Below are 20,063 nucleotides of genomic sequence, written 5' to 3' on the forward strand. Positions count from 1 at the left end.
GGGGGGGCCAGGAGAGGAGGTGGGGGGGTCGGGGGAGCCAGGAGAGGAGGTGGGGGGTCGGGGGGGCCAGGAGAGGAGGTGGGCGGGGTGGGGCCCGGGTAAGGAGGTGCCGGTCGGGGAAGGAAGAAAGAAAACCAGGAGGACAGAGACTGCACAAGCAGCAGAGCCTGGACAATGGTGAGGGTGAGGTCTGCGCCCACCTGCTCCCCAGGCATCCCCTGGCCGGTAGGAAGTGGGGTGATGCCGACTGCATAGAAAGGGAGGGGAGGGGCGTGTACTCTGACAGCCAGTACCTCCTTCTCCTCGTACTGCAGAGAGTGCCAGGGCTGTGCGTGGCCCTCGTAGATCATGGGTACTTTCACGACACAGTAGAACTGCTGGAGCTGGGTGAAAAAGCTCTTCAGGTTGGCGGCGCTCCAGGGCTGCAGGATGCTGAAGATGCCGTCCAGCATGACGGTGGCCGCCACCTGCTTGCCCTTCACCAGGTCCTTCCTTATCCCGTCTGTGAAGGAGCTCACCATCCTCTGAAACTTCCCCGGGCTCTTCATACGGACCAGATCATCATACTGGTGCCAGTCTAAGAGCAAAGAGAGGAAAACACCACGCTGCGCGCCATCTGAACGCGGCGACCTAGACAGCGCCCCAGGAGGCCGACGACCCGAACGCAGGAGGCAGAGGAAGGGAAGGAACTGAACTCATCTGGGCCACGGTCCCGCCAGCGGAGGGGCAATGCAGGAGCCGCTGTGTTTAGGACACGGACCCTTGCCGCCCCACGGCAATGAGAGGGGCACCCAAGGTCCCGTGATCTGGCTGGCGTGAAAATATTTGAAACGTGTCTGCACTAAACCAGACGGCTCAGCACACTTGGTGTATGGGATCATTAGAATACGATCGCACAGAGGTTAAGAATTCTATCCCAAAACCGCACTCAGTAACAGTTGAGCACCCCACTTGGCTGAGTTACTGGACCAAAGGCTAGTTTCCTCTGTGCTGGGAGCTGGGATGCCCACCCCACGTGGGACAGACAAGACAGAGCCCTTGATGCAGGGCAAGGGCTGAGTCCACCCCTGCTCTCGGGATGAGGTGCAAAGGTACAGAGTGTTGATTAGAAAACCTGACAAAACCAGCTGCAAAATAATCAGAAGACCAGGGGTCAGTAAGACGGCCAGAGGCAACATGAACACATGAACTCAGCCACGACGATCAGGATGGGCACGTGTCCGGAAGAGCAGGTACCCTGCATCCCGCTGTCGGCACCAAGGCCCCCCACTCACCCACCTCTGCTCCACCCCAGCCTGGCCAGAACTCGAAATTACTGTTGGGAATTACTGCTTTTCCTGCTCTCCGTGCCCGGCCTCCAGACACCCACGTGAGCTGCTGGCCTGGCCAGGCCCACATCCCAGAGGGGGAGGGAGTGCCACTTGGGTCACCTGGGCAGGGGACACCTTTGACACTGGGATGGGGGAGAGGGGGCCATCAGAGGTTTTGGTCTCTCAGAATCTACCAGAAGAAAAGAAATAACATGTTTAAGTTTCCAACCCACTAGAGAAAACGAAAGAGAAAGAAATTCTGCAACTTAGAAAAAATACCCAAAAGAGGGCATGAAAACAAGATGAACAGAAAAGACAAGTCAAGGTGGACAAAGTCTGTCCTCCAGCAGCAGTCGGGATGAACGTGGGCAGGCTAAATGCATCCACTAAGGACGGTCAGACTGAATGAAAAACCACGACAGAAAACAAACCAACGAGAGCCCAGCAAAGCAGACAGGTGGCCGGAGAGGCAGGCCCCAGAGCGAGGGCCGAGCAGAGATGAAGGCGGAGATGGAGAAACAGAAGCCGGCGGTGCAGACAGCAGGCACACCCCCCGTTCCAGGCAGAACGGCACCGGCACGTGGCAGAGGGACTGCAGAGGGACAGTGGAGGGACGGCAGAGGGCTGTGGAAGGACTGCAGGGGGACCATGGAGGGAAAGCGGGGGGACCGCAGACAGTGGAGGGACCGCAGAGGGACAATGGAGGGACCTCAGAGGGACAGCATAGAGACTGCAGAGGGACAGTGGAGGGCTGGGGAGGAACTGTGCAGGGACCATGGATGAACAGAGAAGGAACAGTGGAGGGACCACAGAGGGACCACAGAGAGACAGAAGAGGGACAGTGGAAGAGGACACGGAAGGACAACGCTCAGGCCCCCCCCCAGGCGGGCGGCCATGGTCTGGGTCTCTTGGGGTGTGGGGCTACAGCCGGAAACCCCCACTCTGGTGGCCTGGCCACGGCCACTCACGCTATGCGGGGATGCGTAGAGGGAGGAAGGGGGACAGCCACCCCTGCCCGTACTGCGCGGGGAACCAGGAGACCTGCAGTTCTTTCAAGTGCTGTAGAGGAGCCGCCACAGCACGGGTTGGAGCGGACACGAAACCCCTGCCATCACCCTGTTCCCGTCACCTTCCACGCCCCTTCCCCAACCGTCTGTAGCGATGACAATGACCTCTGAGGAGAGCCTGCCAAGGCCTCCCCACGAGCCATCCCGCAGCTCACCAGGCCTCACCTCCGTTCCGCTCCCACACCCCCGCAGCCCCAGGTCCGGACCGCCACCCTGCATCGAAGGCCCGCGGCGCTCGGGGCCGGGCAGCAGCAGGGAGCAGCGCCGGGCTACACTCGGGAGCCGACAGACACGCCAGCCTTTCGAGAATGGACTTGACTATCAAACAGGCTTCATCTACTAGATACACGAGGGTCCGCGCGCCCCCAGCTCGCTGCTCGGTCTGGCTCAGCCCACGGGGACGCCTGCCACAGACCGGGCACCAGGCCACAGAGAAGGTCCTCGCACATTCCCAAAGCAGAAGCCACGGAGATCATGTATAGGTAGAACACACACTGCACACGCCACACAGGCCACACACGCCGACGTGCCACGTGCACGCCACACACACAATGTTCACACACACACCACACAATCCACACACACCGTCTTCACACACACGCCACATTCATAAACACACCATGTTCACACACACACTACATACAACGAGAAGAAAATAGAGCAAAGAAAAAACAAGAAAGACGAGACAAGGAAACAATTACACATGAACAGGAGAAAGGAGATGAGCGGAGAGTGGCCAGGACGCAAGGAGCAAGGGTGTGGGTGCGGGCAGGGGTCAGACCCACAGTCTCTGGGGCAAGGGGTGGGTGCCCATAGCTCCAACCTCGTCCTCCCGCCCTGAACCTTCTTGCCAGAGCCTTGTGGCCCCTCCGCCCAGCCTCTCACCCCCTCACCCCCAGCAGCTTCAACCTCTCTGCCCGTGAGTAAAAATCCTTATCCTGATTTCCCCTGGGAAGTGAGCGGTTCCGTTACACTGATCAAAAACAGGCTTCTGAACTTGGGTTTCTTCAATGCAGAGCTGGAGGCCGGGGCCCAGGGCCCGGGGGCACGGGCAAGGGCAGTGCCGGCCCAGAGGACCCACGGGGGCCCCCGCTCTGCAGAGGACCAGCCACTTTGGGAGGCCCAGCACCGGCACGCCTGAGCCCAGGACAGGGGCCCCGCCCGCGACTCACCTCCTGAGCCCAGAAGCTCCGCCTTCACCTGCAGACAGCGGTTGACGTGCTCGTTGCTCTGCTGAGGTTTGTCGATGTACTCGTAGTCACTGCTCTTGCCGCGCACGACAACGTACTTGTATGGAATGGCTTTATTCAGGTACCGCCGGGACAGGACGGCGCTGCCTTCCACGAGGAACCCGTTCTCGTACAGGTCTCTGAATTGATAGGACACCGGCCAGTTATCCAAAACAGATTCCTAGTTTGAACATTTTACCTCTCCTCAAACAGCCTGGAGCAAACCCAGAGCTAGAAATCACCGCTGACCAGAGGATGCTTCTAGAATGAGACACAGTTTGCAGACGGAACCAACACTAAGTGGGCCACGGTGACATACCGCACAGAAGCGCATTCGAGGGAGTATCTGTTTGGAGCCGTCGTTTTCCAAAGCGTGAGAATGTTAGCAACGTGAAACAAATCATGACTTCAAGGTATTGCGAAGACCGGCTCTTCCGTGCCTTCCCCGACAGAGTCCCCGTGACCCCCGGCACACTCACTTGGTGCAGTGCATCTCACAGACGTTCAGACTCCACTTGGGTTTCCCAAACTCTTCTCCCCCCTTGACAAACACTTTGTGCACGTTGGGGTCAAAGCCGACGTCCTTGGCAATGATCGCGTGGAAGAACACCGTGATCCTTTCCTGGAGACTCAGTGGGCTGGAGGAAAGCATCAAAGGAAACACGGATTAGATCTCGATCTGCCTGCCTCCTGCGCACACACATGCACACTCACACACCATACGTGCACAACGGGGCCTCTGTTCCTTGACTGCTCACACACACCCCGGCGGAGTGCAACAGTGTCCACACTTCGGACAGACCCATGTCATATGGGTCCTGCTGGACCCCCTCACGGTGGAGGAGCGGGGTGGGCTCCTACTCACAGGGTGGGGGGCCACCTCTGCCTGGCTCTGAAGGGCTGGGAGCTGTGGCGGGAGGGGACAGAAAGAACTCTGGGACGTGCCAGCCTCTCCCCTGAGATCCATAAGGCTCACGTGGCCTTGGGGACCCTGGGGGCTGTATGCTGGAGCAGATCACCAGCAAGGAATGGGGACACGTGGCTCCCTACCACCCGCCTCCTCAGCAGTTCCCCCATTTCCCCAAAAGAGTCACCAAGAAGGGCAGCCTGGGAATCTGTCTGTCTCCTGCCCCAGCAGGGGTGAGGTGGGGGAGCCTGGGAGGCTGTGCCTGCGCCCCTGGGGCAGGTTGTGTCCTTGTTCCCAGGTGCCAGGGCTCACACCGACCTCTCCTTCACTTCACATGCTCCTGCTTTGCGGTTCTGTTGCTCCTTCTCACTTTTCACCGCGGCCGCACAATCCTTGTCATTCCCTTCCGGCTTCTTCGGAGCCTCTGGCTTGGCCTTATCACTTCCACCTGCTTTGTCTCCCGCAACGGCCACCTTCTCCTTGGTTTCAGCTTCCTGGAACAAGTAACCAAGCCCATTTGCCCCCTCTAGTCAATGCTTGTCACAGCAGCCAGAGTGGTCATGTATGTCCCTTCCCCACTCAGAACCTTCCATTGCCCTCTGACCCACCTGCTACAGCCTCCAAGAACCCCTCTGCAACCTTCTTTCCCTCACTTGCTCCTGGGGTCACTGGTTTCCTTACTGTTCCCAGTACAAGTCTGCCACAGTCTGCCACAGGGCCTTTGCACCTGCCATTGTTGCCTGGGACGTGTCCCCAGAGAACTGCATGGCTTGCCCCTCACGCTTGCAGATCTCTACTCCACCGGCACCTCCTTGAGGAGACCCTGCCTGGCAACGCTCTCTCAGCACCCACCTCGGCTCCCTCCACCCACACCATGCTTTTCCATGTGGCCCTCCCTGTGCCTAACTTCGCTTTTTGTCTTTCCCCCTATAGAATGTGGGCCATGATGGCAGGAGTCAGGTCTCCTTCGTGGCTGCATCCCTTGCACCCGAAAGGGAATCACTGAATGACAAGGAAGGATGAAATTTAGAAGGAACAGGGCCCAAAGGAGCAGATGGTGGGACAGACAGCAGGACGTGGAGGCTTCCAAGACAAGATGCCTTCCCTACCTGGCGGAGCTCTGGGGAAGCAGGACAGCTTGCGGGCGGCTGTTTCGTTTTCTGAGTCTTGGCTTTCACTTTTTCCCCAGCCCCTCCCTCGGGCTTAGCGGGCTGGGCTGCAGCAGCGGTTTCCTGGAGGAGACAAAGGCCCCAGACGTCAGGACCCAGGCGACAACTTGACGGGGACAGGTCAGCGCTGCCACCAGCCCAGCGAGAGGGACCAGTGGCTCAGGGAGGGGTGTCATCCCGGGGAACAAGTCCCAGGGGTGCCCTTCCTGGGCAGGGAGGCGACGGCAGAGCTGCTTGGCCACAGCCAGCAGTCCGGGCACAGTGGACCCGTTCATCACTTCCCGACAACTTACCCCAGAAGCATGAGCCCCGGCCTGCCGCGCGGGGCTCTGTGGTTCCATCTTGGGCTCATAGGCCCGCTTGGACTCAGGAGGCAGGACTTCCTGATCAGCACCTTCCTTCCCAGGACGGTCTTTGCTGGCAGAGGTGGTTGGACCAGCCCCCTCCTGGGGGGGGCCCCTGCCCTTGGAGGGCTCGGGGGTGTCATGGCCTTTCCCATTCAGGAGGGCACCTCCCCCAGTCTGATCCCGCGGAGGGCTGCCACCAGCCTCAGCGTGCCCCATGGGCCCTGGGTGGTCACCACCTTCTGGCGGCGTCGGGGCGGTGACCGGGGGCTGGCTCGGCTCGCTGGTCGGACCACCTTGCGGGGCCCTGCTCTGGGGTGGGGCTGGGTCCTGGAAGCGGGAGTTGGCAAGCGAGCTGACGCCCCCGGTGACGGAGGTGGCCTCCAGCAAGGAGTCTGGCTCTGCGGAAGCGGAGGCATTCTGGTTCTTTCTCCTCCTCCCTCTCTTCCTTTTGCTCTGAACAGAAGAGACACTCGTTATATTTCCTGGGGTCACTACACTCTCCCAACACTTTCCTCCAATTTCCTTTCAATGTCTCGAGTACGTCAAGCTTGGTCGGACCAAACCCCCTCATCTCTGTCAGATCTGCCGGCTCCTTATCCTGGAAAGACGCGAACTGTCGGGGCGGGGGACAGAGCTGCAGGACAGGCGGCCGGGCAGTGCCGGCCACACCCTTCGTCCCGGCAAATCACAGCCGAGAACCTCCCCCGGGGCTGCTCCCATGGGACATCCCGAAGCGTGCTGCTTGCAAGTTCCAAAGCGGACGCGACCCCCCACGTGCCGCACTCCGACATCCGAGCCGTGCGGCCGGGAGGTCAGGAGACTTCCTGGCCTGCAAACGGACACCTGCTACCGTCGCACTGGCAGGAACAAGGCTTTAAAATGCGGTGGGGGGGCGCTTGGCCTGCGGTGGCTCAGATGGTTAAGCGGCTGACTCTTGATTTCGGCTCCGGTCATGATCTCAGGGTCGAGAGATTGAGCCCCATGTTGGGCTCCACACTCTGTGGAGTCTGCTTGTCCCTCTGTCCCTCCCCCTGCTTGCTTTCTCTCACTCCCTCTCCTTAAATAAAATAATAAGTAAAGTCTTTAAATAATAAGAAAAGGTCATCTAAGGGCTGTGGCTGGCTCAGTCAGAAGAACACGTGACTCTTCATCTTGGGGTCTCCACACCACATGGGGTGTGGAGGTGACTTAAATAAATGAAACTTAAAAAGAAAGAAGGGTCATCTAAGGCAGTAATTTGTCCAGCATCCGTGGGGGTACAGAACACTAAACATGCAGACGGTAACTCGGTAGGCATGGGGGACCTGGGGGTCTGCATTTCCAATGAGCTGCTGCCTGGGCCGCTGGAGACCAGGAGGACCCAGGCAGGGCCCGGAGCGCGCCCCTGGGAGCCCCGCCAGCTCTGCTCCGACTGGACTCTGTGCAGGGACCAGGAACAATAGCGCAAGGCTTATTCCCGCCCCACGAAGCCAGTGGTTTCGGGAGAGAGGCAGACTATGTAAACGGATGGTGTTAAGTGTGTGGGGAAGGCCAATGGCAAAGGGGCTGGGATCTCAGAGGTGGCCTCTAGCCTGGAAGGCTTCCTGGAGGAGACGGTGCAGGCTGAGCCTGAAAGCCACTGAAGCCCTAATAAGATGGCTTCGCCCATTCCCCAAGGACTCCCTGGTCCTGTACTGTGTGCGAGCGGCCGGAGACTTGCTCACCCAAGTAACAGCCCGGACCGTGGCCAGGAGACCCCCGCTCATGGCCCGCCCACCTCACCCTGCACTTGTCCTGCTCCCGCCGCCAGTATTAATCCTGGGTTTTATTTTTTGCAGTTTATGGCGCTTTGACGGTTGGGGGTCCTTGCTAATCCTGGAGCCCGCCCCACCCAGGGCTAGCTCACTCCTAGACTGTGGAAGACTCCCTTCCATTTGCAAACCAACCAACCCAGAGCCCACACCCTACACACCTCCCTCCGCCACTGTTCCTCTGCCCTAAATCACCCCAGGGCCGGGGACACAATGGCTGGCAACACCCCGACAGCCCGGAGCCCACCAAGATCACTCAAACCAGCCAATCCTGAACTTGCCCAAACTTGCCTTGCCCCCTCCTCCTCTCGGCCACCCAGGGGCTTCCCCGCATGGCACGATCCCTCCTCTTGTCACTCAGCCACGTCCATCAGTTAAATGCCCGACACAATCAGGATGCCTCCTTGCTGTCCTTTCCTGCTTCGATGTCCCTCTCATAAACAACTCCTTCCTCCTGTCCCCTGCCCCGCGCCCCTGGGCAGAGGCCATCACTCCTGGACACCCTCTGTAGGAAAGCGAGCCCACCTTGCCCTCCCTCTGCCTGACACCCACAGGAGTACAACCTTGCCTGAAAACGATGCATTCTTTACTAATAATTTTCTCTTCCATCCCCTTTCTGCCTCTAGAAAACCTTCCATTGAGCCTTTTGGCGCTCCTTCCGTTGCTGGGTGGGATGTGCCTGATTCGTGACTCATTGAATAAAGGGTCCTGTCCTAGCCCAGGGCCCTGGCCCTTGGTTCCCTGGCAGAGTCCCCCCACCCCGTGGGAACACCCCAGCTGCACCCACGAGCCTGTTACACATGCACGTGCCCTCTGACCGTGGCGTTCTGCAGGGTCACTAGGGACTGGGGAACGGCCACGAAGCCCCGTGATCGAATCCCCAGGGACGACCCCTCAGCATCCACCTGTGCTCTCCTCTCCAGCTCCCCTTCGCGGGTGGGAGCGTGTGCATTTCAGCTTTTGTTTTCAACCCCTCCTGTGATAGTGCCACACACGGCTTTCTGACACCGGGGTGAAAATCACAGAACGTACAATGAGCCATTGCACACACTCTCTATCCAGTTCTGCACATTTTCATCCCCCCTGAAAGGAACCCCATGCCCTCTGAGCAATGACTCCCCACTTCCCTCCTCCAGGTGCTGGCAGCTGTTCCAGGAACAGCTTCTTTAGCGCTTCTCATCCTTAGACATCCCAGAGGTCAAGCCCCAGAACACGGTCTGCAGGGCTCCCGTCCTCTGTCAGAACGGGCGGCACCTTCAGACCCCCCCATGCGGGGAGGGAGTGGGGCGAGGCCAAAACCCCACAAACCAAGCTCAGCCACCAGGGCCAGGTCTCCTGCTACCGAGACTTTCCAGACGTGCAACTGAACTTATGCTCTTTTGCTCAGTGTGGCTGGTGCTTCCCTGGGAGGGACAGGACCCCGCAGGCCCCTTCTCTGCCATTTTCACTGGTATCCCTTTACGATTCTTGGGGTTTTTCTCTTATCTCTTTTTGTTTATTTAGTTATGTGATTGGATCGCAAGAATTTCCCCGCGGCTTCCATCTTTGAGAAAATAACAGTCAGAGGCCATAACAGTCAGAGGCCACAATACATTCCGGCCTAGGGACGACCCAGGGTGCCCTGCCCAGGGTGGGGGGAACTCAAGAGGGTTCCAGCCTTTGGGCCACTGAAGCTGGGGCTGCGATTAAATCCTCTTTGAAACCTTCAGATGCCTTTCTGGGGTCATTTCTCATAATGAAATCAGAGAAGAAGAGCACCTGTCTCGCTGGGGTCCCACCAGACTACCCGCAGGTGCACGGAGAGCTCCACCCCAAATGCTGACTTTAAAACCATTCTTTAATTTTATAAGTTTCACATAAAAGCTCGCAGTTCTTTTTATTTTCCAGGTTTGAGTTCAGAGGTGGGAGCTTTATAAATTTATAGACCATTTATTTAGAGACTATAATCTACTATTGACCCACTTTTTCCTACTGGGTTGTTTACTGTTTTCTTCTTGATTTCTAGGAGCTTTTGACATATTGAGGCAACTCACTCTTCGTTAAAAGTACTTTTACATGGGGCGCCTGGGTGGCTCAGTGGGTTAAAGCCTCTGCCTTCGGCTCGGGTCATGATCCCAGGGTCCTGAGATCGAGCCTGAGTCGGGCTCTCTGCTCAGCGGGGAGCCTGCTTCCCCCTGCCTCTCTGCCTCCTTGTGATCTCTGTCAAATAAGTAAATAAAATCTTAAAAAAAAAAGTACTTTTATGTAAATAAAAATATTCTATGTTTCTCCTAGATTGTTTGCCCTTCATTTGTGCTTATCATATTCCATGACGTTTTTAATTTTCTTAAGTCAAAGACACTGATCTCTTGTTTGTAGTCTTCTCCCTTGCTTTAATTACCAGAAACTCTTCCCCTGTTCAGAGATCAGATACATATTTACGCATCCCCCACCCCCATTCTTGCACATACGAGGTTCTGACTCAGGGATGTGTCTTCTAGTGCAGCGATCGCCCCCAGAATTCAGTTTCACTGACTATGGCTTTGTAACTCGTTTCTGTTTGATTTTGTGCAGTAAGTCCCACGCAGACTTTTCTTTTTCATAGTATTCTTGGTTATTCTTGCCCATTTTTGAAAAGAGCCTTAAACTCACTCTGGTTACTTCAAAGTTAAAAAAGAAAACCCAGGGGGCGCCTGGGTGGCTCAGTGGGTTAAGCCTCTGCCTTAGGTTCAGGTCATGATCTCAGGGTCCTGGGATCGAGCCCCGCAACAGGATCTCTGCTCAGTGGGAACCCTGCTCCCCTCTCTCTCTGCCTCTCTGCCTACTTGTGATCTCTGTCAAATAAATAAATAAAATCTTTAAAAAAAAAAAAAAAGAAAAGAAAACCCAGTCCTGCTGGACTCAGAGTCAGGTCCACTCGCGGTGCCATGTGCCCTCCTGTGGGGGTGCAACCCCGGCCCCCACCCCCGGCACCCACCCCCCGAGTTCACCTGAACCTTCACCGTCCCATGTCCTGCTCAGGACAGCGACACCCCAAGGGGAAAGACACACACTCACACACAAACACACTCAAAAATCACGCTCACACCCCTACACCCCACTCACACCTCACACACACACACACACTGTCCACTCACTCACGCGTACCACACACATACACACCCCACACGCCCCGCAATCACACCAGCTACTCCCGCACACATATCTACACCCCACACCGCACACCCCGCGCTCCCACCACACGTGCGTACCCCCACCATACGCATCCACACATGCTAACACGCCCACAGCACACATACCCAACGCCGCACACACGTCGCACACTAACAAAAACCTCACCCGGCCTCACACACTAACATACACCACACACCCATACTCCTGCGCCCTCCACACATCCCACTCACACCCACACGACACAAATCCCACACTCACGCACACGCACACTACACACTAACACACACTCTTACACATCCCCCGCTCTCACCTCACATCACACCCCTGCCACACCACACACACCCCCCGCACCGTCGCACCCCGCATGGTGCCCCCACTAACCGCGACACTGCTGGCTGCGTCTGCCCCGCTGGCCTGACACTTCAAGGAACAACTAAGAAGAGACGGGACACCGGCCCCAACCCCGACACGGAAGGACAGCATCGTGTCCCCGTGTCCAGCAGGAGCCCCAGGACACAGGGTCCACACAGGCCGAGCTGCAGCACGGGTCCTTCTGCCGTGTCACGGTCCCCAACCTGCCCCCGAACCTGTCCCCGCGCTCCCTGCAAGCCTCGCCCGGGGCTCCCATCTGCTCGCTCGCTGGCGGGTGACCCCAGACTGCTGAGCCCCGGCTCCCCACCCCCACTCTAGGCGAGGAGCGTGTGGCGAGCCAGCGACCTCCCTGAGCCGCGACCCTGCGTCTGTGGCTTCCAGACACCTCAGCGCCAGCCCCGTCAAGGCAAAGAGGTCCCGAGAGGAGGCACAGCCGGGCCTGGTGGGGGAGCAGAGCCCAGAGCCCGCGGCCAACCAGCCGCAGAGACGGGGCTGCCCTGGTGCTGCCCCGCGTGCAGCCGTCGGGGGCGGGGGGGCCACAGCGAGCCGTACAGTAAGGATGGGGGGGCCCCTTGTTCTGCCACGGGTGCGACCACAGCAGCGGCAGCTTCCGGGCCAAGCAGGGGGGAAATGGGCCGTTGCTGCTCCTCACAGACCACCCCACCACCGCGTCCCGCCACCAGGGCCCAGGACTACTCACTCTGCCCACTCCTGGGCCAGCCAAGGAGACACTGGAAGCGGCCTCGTCCGGATCCTCCTGCAGGAGGTGACTTGAGTCCGGGGACAAGAAACGGCCACCGTCCTCCCTCAGCTCCTGTCCACACTCCATCTCTTCCTCGGCGTCTGAGGTCACCTTGGAGTCACCGCCCTCCTTCAGCTCCTGTTCACACTCCATCTCTGCCTCAGGGTCCGAGGTCACCTCGGGGCCACCATCCTCCTTCCGCTCCTGCCCACACTCCCTTTTCTCCTCTGGGGCCGGCACTGCCTCAGGGTTGTTGTTCTCAGAATCTGCAAAGGTCCACACATGTGGGTCAAGTCTCACGGTAAAGCAAGGAAAATCCCGGAGGAAAGTCCCGCGAGGACACTGGCCAGATCAGCCCTCTCCCCCAACATGCACTTTCCCTGGGTGCAATTTCTGCTCTCGGGTGGGCATGACGGACCCAGGACCCCGGCTCCAGCCCCAAGGAAGAGGCCAAATCCCTGGGACAGCACGTGCGGTCGGACTGTCCAGCTCTGCCCGATGTCGGCTTCAGCAGAGTGGCCCAGCCCTGGGTCTAAATCAAAACGAGCCACTCCCCTCCCTGCCCAAGGTGCTTCTTCCTCTCTTCTCAGGGAGAGGCGCCCCACTCTCAGCCCCTCTCACTGGGGCTCCTGGCCCGACCCAGAGTCTCCCAGCGCCTCCCTGGTCCCTGCCCCCATTGACCCTTGTACCCCAGCTGCTTTGCTCTCAGAGTCGCCCCTGTTTACAACCACCATCCCCAGAGGGGGTCCCTCCCAAACTGAGTCCTTCAGGGACCCTATTTTCAAAGTTGGGTCCCCATGCCACGCCCCCCCCCACTCCAGATGGCTTTCTACTTGGAACCTTCCTTCAGCCTGGCCTCCAAAGCCAAGGCCTGCTGGGCCCCGCTTCTGAAGCCCCTTCCTCTTCCTTCTCCTAGGCCCTGTCTTATGCCCAACCTCCCCTCTGTAAATTCTGGAGAGCGAGGACCAGTGCTTTGCTTCCCTTGGAGCCTCTGGCATTTGGAACTTGGCCCTCAGAAGTCATCCTTTGGATGACTGTGACAAGACTCAGAATTAATAACAACTACATTAAATGGCTAAATACACATACTTAGAACTTTGAGTTGCCCCAAGATGGGCCACTTTGTCATGAAGACTATTTTGAGCTGAAAAGACTCAGGAAGAAATTTTGACCTTCCCCCTAACTGCCTACAAGAATTGAGAAGGATGGGGTGCCTGGGTGGCTCAGTGGGTTAAAGCCTCTGCCTTCGGCTCAGGTCATGATCTCAGGGTCCTGGGATCAAGCCCCGCATCGGGCTCTCTGCTCAGCGGGGAGCCTGCGTCCCCCTCTCTCTCTGACTGCTTCTCTGCCTACTTGTGATTTCTGTCTATCAAATAAATAAAATCTTAAAAAAAAAAAAAAAAAAGAATCGGGAAGGAGAAACTGGGAGCCGCCACACATAACTACATTAAGCTATGAACTAGGGATGGCGGGATGGCGGGCCAGCAGGAACTTAGCAAGGCCTGCTGGACCAGAGTCTTCTTGTCCCATAGTTTCCTGATGACCCAGCAAACATCTGTTCACCTCTGGCTCCTTCCCATCTCCCCGAGACCTGCTGTCTTCCCTTTGGCGTCCCAGACCCCTACCCACGCCCTTCTCCTGAGTTCAGGGTGACATAGACACCTCCCTTCACTTGTCTTTGCAATCTCTCATCGTAAAGAAATTAAATCTGATTTTTCTCCTGTCAATCTGTCTCATGTCAATTTAATTCTCAGACCAGCCAGAAGCATTTTGAGGGGAGAGAAAGATTCTTCCTCCCCCACAACCTGGCGGCTGAAGAACCAAACTGGCAAGGATATCATCGCACACAACGCCCAGGGCCGCTCTCCTCTGATGATAAACTGTGAGCATTTTGGCCTCTACCTGCCTCTTTGTGGTGAGATCCCTGATTAGCCTGATCCAATCAGAACCTGGCATTTCCCCTGGCCCCAGTGATTGGCAGGACGTGCAGCCAACCACCAGGGCTGGTGACTGGAGTTTCAGACACACTGACTCCCTCCCCTGGTCAGACAAACAGATCCCAGGCACCGGAGCTGGTGAGCCCGTCTGCCTTCATGAACACAGCCAGCCTGAGGACAAAGCAGGGGACCAGAGAAAGAGGCAGAGACAGAGGAACTCGGGACAGAGAGCGAGCCCCGTGGAAACCCAAGCCCCTGGCGCTGGAGCCGAGCATCCAGGCAGTGCGTTCCTCCGGCGGACGAAGCAGGAGCTGCGGTTCTGGTCCTCTCCAATTAAACAGCCTCGACGCCGATGAAGAATCAGTAAGAATTGTTGTAAAAGGGGCGCCTGGGTGGCTCAGTGGGTTAAAGCCTCTGCCTTCGGCTCAGGTCATGATCCCAGGGTCCTGGGATCGAGCCCCGTGTCGTGTCCGGCTCTCTGCTCGGCAGGGAGCCTGCTTCCCTTCCTCTCTCTGCCTGCCTCTCTGCCTACCTGTGATGTCTGTCAAATAAATAAATAAAATCTTTAAAAAAAAAAAAAAAAGAATTGTTGTAAAAAATGAGCTTCCCAAGAGGAAAACGAGAGGCGGTTCAAGGAAAAAGACCCTTGAAAACATCCTTGGCTCTCCACAGATCAAGGAAGCAAGCAAGGAATCCACGAGATGCCATGTGCCCCCACCCACTTGGCATGAACCAGCAAGATGTGTAGTGCCCAGTGCTACAGAGGATGCGGGTGGATGAGAAACCTCGAAACCCATAGGCCAGAGGGGCCAGAAGCCTCATGCTTATAAACACAGGAGGCTGTCCTCCAGATAGACTGGTTCTGGGAGCAAGATCCGCCTCGCCATGTCCCTTCTGACAAATGGTGGAACAAGGCAAGTGCCCAGTGATGTGGGGAACAAGGGCAGAAGAAAAATAAATTTCTTTACAGAAGAAAATTAAATTTCCTTACGACCTACGGCCCATTGACAAGTCCTTGAAACAGGCAGAGTGACCTTCCTCTAGGGACTCAGCTGCCTCCATGTTGACGCTCTGCTAAGGGCCAAAGGCAGTCCTAGCCCGGCCTCCAGGATCCTGTCATTCGACTTTAACATATAAATATTTCTTTGGCAGCACCTGAATAGCTCAGTTGGTTTTAAGCATCCAACTCTTGATTTGGGCTCAGGTCATGACGTCAGGCTCCATGCTCCATGCTGGGTGTGGAGCCAGTGTAAGTCTCTCTCCTTCTCCCTCTGCCCCTCCCCTCCCCTCTCTCCCTCTGTAAAATACATACATGCATATGTGAAATCTTTAAAAATTTATAAAAATAAATAAAAAAATAAATGAAAATTCCTTTGGAAGCTCCCTTTATCTCTATCCCTAGGCATATGACCCACTGATACACATCTGAAGGTTCTCACGACTCAGGTTTTATCAGGCGGTAGTAAACGACCTTTTCCCAACACCAGCTAGCCCCTCAAGGTTCTGCAAATCTTGCTTCTAAAATTCCTCAGAGGCTCACCATCTCCTGCTCACCCCCCCAACTAGAGAGCACATCATGGGTCACTGCTCATGACCCCAGCACAGCTCTTTCTGCCCATGGGTCCTGTCCCCGTGCTTTAATAAAACCACCTTTTTGCACCAAAGACGTATCAAGAATTCTTTCTTGGCTGTCGGCTCCAGACCCACTACCCAACCAAGCCTCACCTGTATTCCCCAACTACATCAGCATGACCCACCAGCTTACAGAAACACATATGCATACACACGTTTCCACGCAGAGGAAACATCCAGAAGGGGACACACCAAACACTTAATAATGTTGTGTTAACAGGCTTCATGGCTTTTGTGCCCTCCTACAATGGGAAGGTCGTTCATGACTTGAGGAACAAAGGCAAAAGAAATGTACATAAAATTGAATTTCCTTAGGACCTTCAGCCCTATTGACAAACACTCCAGACGAGCAGAAAAGAACATTCCTCCAGGAAGTCCCAGTCTCCCGCGTTAATGCCTTGCTAGAGGAAATGCAACATTAGGTTGACAATAGCTAGCCAGACCTCCCAGATCCTGTGAGTCTCTGAGACAGGAAAATCTTTTTGGAAACTTTGCATTGTCCTTACCTCCCCCAACTCTAAAGTATATAATCTCTTCACAGCTCAGCATTTCACAGTCCGGGGGGCAGCTCTCTCTCCCCACAGGTCCTGCCCCTCCCTGTGTTATAGTAAAACCACACTTTTTGTACCAAGAATGTTGGAAGACTTCTTTCTGGACCATTTGCTCCCCAGCACCACTTCCAGTCACCTCCGTTCTCACCAGCACGTGTTAGTTCCAGCTGGATTCAGGAAGGGCAAACCTGCCGCATTTAGTAGGCTCTCTGCGTGTGAACCCGCCAAGTACCCACCGCCAGCCAACGGGGGACATGCTTTCCTGGTAGACACAAATATGGAAGGACAATTGGGGAGCAGGGCTTGAACCCAGGCGTTGGGCTGCCTCCCACAGTTTCACAGAAGCCACAACAGGCCCTGGGGACAGCTGTCGGGGTCCTGGTCCTTGCCCATAGGATATTTTGGCTGAATTGGAGCAAATTCCTGTCCCCTAGCCCTGAAGCATGTATGCACGCTGGGATGCCTGCAGATGAGCAGACCTGGAGGTACCCAGAGAGCCAATGGGTCTGAGCTCCCCTTTAGGTCCCCAAATCAGGTCAATGGCTGATTAGCACAGGAATGAGGGGAGAGGGCAGGGACCTCGCCGACAACCCCAAATCACTTCTATAAAATGTCACCGAAAATTAACTCTACCCAACACGGTCAGCCACGCTGACTCTGACACCCAGGCTGCCGAGGAGAGCCCCAGCAGCAGCCTAGGTCTGCAGGGCACGCACCCCTGGGACGGCCACCAGCTAGCCCAGGGCCCCCCTGCCATCCGGGCCCAGCCCTCGGCTGGAAAACAGGGGCCGCAGCCCTGCAGGTCCTCAAGGCTAAAGCGAGCACGCACGCCTCCCACTCTCACAGAGGTCCCTAAGGTAGTCACATTCCCAGAGACAGAAAGAGGCGGTGGGTGACAGCGGCTGTGGGCGGCATCAGTGTTTACTGCAGACAGACGTTCAGTTTGGGAAGATGGAAGGTTCTGGAGGGGATGGTGGGGATGGCCGCATGACAATGGGAATGGGCCTCAGGCCGCCGAACAGCGACACACCGTGAAAACGGTAAATTTCACGTTATAAATGTTTTACCACGATCGAAATCATAAAACCCACGGCACTGAGCAGTACGACCCTCCAGGTGTGCCTGCCCCACCCGGCCGGAGTCCGTTCAGTGAGCACAAACCCACGGCCTGTGCCGGTGGCCGTGGAGTCGAGGTGCCCACACCAGCCCTACAGGCACAAACAGGCAGGATGGCTCTGTCCCCGGCCAGGGACCCTCCAGTGCTGCCCCAAACCTCCCCCCGCCTGGGGCCACCCCCACCTGTACCTGTTCTGCCTCTGGGCTGCCCCAGGGGCCCCCAGCCCTACCCTGGATGTGAATAGGGTCTCAGGTTCTCCTCTTTTTCCCCTTGTAAAAACATCAAGGAAACTGGGACATAGCAGAAAATGAAAAAGTAAGGACGTTGGCCGGAACTTCATCTCCTGATAATAGGCTTCTAGCACTCAAGGAAGAGTCGGACTGGGTCCCCTGGGGAACCTGACCTTCCCCCCTGGTCCTACCCTCCACCGTCGGACTTGATGAGGGAGCAGGAGGCTGGCTAAGGACAAAGCAAAAGCTGGCACCTTGCACCCCCTCCACCCGCTCCCCTCCGTAATGTGTGTGACATTCCTCAGGCACCCCTGGCTGCCCTAAAAGAAAAACAAATAGTTAACTTGCAGAGATCACAATCCTGCAGGGCAGGAGTCTCCCTTGGTTTACAAATGTCCTAGAGATTTACAACAAAGCATCTATCTTATCAATAGCCCAATTTCCAGAGGCACATAACTCAGTTCCTCAAGCCCTAATGTCACCCTCCCCTCCATAAACAAAACTGAAGGAGGCTGAGGTAGAAGGAAAAGTAAATAAAGTTAAATTTCTTCTAAACCCAAATCTCACTAACAGGGAAGCTTGATAGCAGGAATGTGACATCCCACCAGGAGACTCCCAATTGTCTTCATGCTAGTGCCTCATTAGAGGGAAAAACAGTCTTGGCTTGACAATAACCAGGCCTTCAATATCCTGCCAGTCTCTTTACCTGATAGCCTTCTGAACACCCCTTTGTCCTCACCTACCCGACTCCTGTGTATATGATCAGCCCCTCCTCAGGATAGCGGGGCAGCATCTCTGTCTGCCCACGGGTCCTGTCCCCGTGCTTTAATAAACCACCTTTTTGCACCAGAGACGTCTTAAGAATTCTTTCTTAGCTGTCGGCTCTGGACCTCACCCCACCGAACCTCACCTAGGTTCTAGAACCTCATCGGACTGGCCCAACATGACTGGACAAAGTTGGCCCCTCTCTGCCCAGGATGGGCTGGGACTCTCCACACACACCCTTTCTGCTCCTTTATATGGTCGGTGCCCCAGCCCCAGCCTCCGCGACCCAGGTGTCCAGCCACAGGAGGTGCGAGGCAGAAAGAAATGGTAGAGGGAATGGGATTTCCCCGAAACTGCGGCCACCCGACAGACAAACAATGAGGCCAGGACGGAGCTCCTCCAGGAGCTCTCAAGGGTCGTCCTGTTACTGTCCTGCCAGAGCCCAAAACTACCTTAGCTCAACAAGGGCCAGGCCTCCGGGTTCCTCTAAGTCTTTAACATAAGGAAATCCTTTGGGAAACTTCTTCTGTCTCTACCCATCCGTCCTCCGCTTAAAAGAACATCACCCTAAAAGAACATCACCCGTTGCTCCCCAGGCCCCCATGCAGCTCTCCCTGCACTTCACGCACCGGCTCTGTCCCCGGGCTTTAATAAAACCACTTGTTTTGCCCTGAAAACGCCTGAAGAATTCTTTCTCGGCCGCGCACTCCCGAAACGGGCTTCAGATCCCAGCACCTGGGAACAGCAGCGGCACCTGCCTCTCTGGACCCCCAGCTCCTGGCCCCGCCCACTGCCCCAGAGCTCCTGGCCCGGAGGTGCCCCGGAGCCCAGAACCCTGGGGCTGCAGCCAGGCAGCTCCGGGAGGGGCTGACAGGAAGAAGATCTCCCCCACACACCGCCCCAGCTTGGTTTCAGTTTCCCTTCCTATAAGCAGAAGCTTGGCCGAGAATGAGGGAGGGGCGGGGGAGCGGAGGGGGGGTAAAGCACCGTGCAGGGCAGGGGCTGGGGGAGATCGCCATCACTCCTGAGAACCCTGGCCCTTGGGGATCCCTTGGAGTCCCATCCCGTGCGCCCCGCTCCCACCAGCAGCAGGGGAGGCCCTGATGTGAGAAGCCAGCACTCCCGGCGCTCTCCCGGCCTTCGTCCCTGGTCTGGCAGCATGCGGGAATCTCAGAGGTGGTGGGAGTGGGGGTGGGCGGGGCCCTGGACGGTGACCGCTGGCCTGCTGCCAGGACAGGAAGACTTCATGGCATCCTGTCAAAGCACCACATGTCCAGGCTGGCAGGCTGACCTTCCCTTCCCAGTTCTGTCATGACACCTGGGCCACCCTCAGCAGTGCTCTGAGACCTCCCCAAAAACCAAAGGAGGGCAGAGGTACTGCGCCCCCTGGAGACCCCAGAGAGGAGCGAGTGCTGTCCCAAAGAGGTGGGTCTCCAGGAGGCATGAGGCACTGGACCCAGACTCCAGAGAAGGCCCTCAGGGTCCTCTACCTGCCTGTCTGCGGTCCCCCTACTTTACCTGGTCATGGTCATTCATGTCCACCCTGGAGACCCACACTCAACCCCTACCTCATCCCTGACCCCTGACCCCCATACAGGCCAGGGCCAGCAGGGGTGGAGCTGCTTATCATGGCCCAGGTGGTGGCACTTCAGAGCAGATGGAGGGGCCGCCAGCACCCCACCCTCCTTCCCTCCCCTCAGAGGCCACAAGACCACGGCTTCCTCCCAGGATTCGAGCTCTGCAGA

At 56.9% G+C, this 20,063-nt stretch overlaps 1 protein-coding gene across 1 annotated transcript in view; it reads right to left on the reverse strand.

Annotated features, from left to right (window-relative positions):
* Window positions 1–20,063, reverse strand: part of RNF213 (ring finger protein 213) — a 101,359-nt gene that overhangs the window by 79,613 nt on the left and 1,683 nt on the right. The window contains exons 2-9 of the mRNA XM_032870432.1: window positions 12,246–12,352; window positions 12,045–12,179; window positions 5,976–6,482; window positions 5,623–5,745; window positions 4,832–5,007; window positions 4,086–4,244; window positions 3,550–3,746; window positions 294–577 (exon numbers count right to left, since the gene is read on the reverse strand). Coding sequence (XP_032726323.1) covers window positions 294–577; window positions 3,550–3,746; window positions 4,086–4,244; window positions 4,832–5,007; window positions 5,623–5,745; window positions 5,976–6,482; window positions 12,045–12,179; window positions 12,246–12,352 — 1,688 coding nt within the window. The remainder of the gene's footprint in view (window positions 1–293; window positions 578–3,549; window positions 3,747–4,085; window positions 4,245–4,831; window positions 5,008–5,622; window positions 5,746–5,975; window positions 6,483–12,044; window positions 12,180–12,245; window positions 12,353–20,063) is intronic.

This window comes from Lontra canadensis, unplaced genomic scaffold (genome assembly GCF_010015895.1).
Source record: "Lontra canadensis isolate GAN:19392208 unplaced genomic scaffold, GSC_riverotter_1.0 scaffold41, whole genome shotgun sequence".
Lineage (NCBI taxonomy): Eukaryota > Metazoa > Chordata > Mammalia > Carnivora > Mustelidae > Lontra > Lontra canadensis.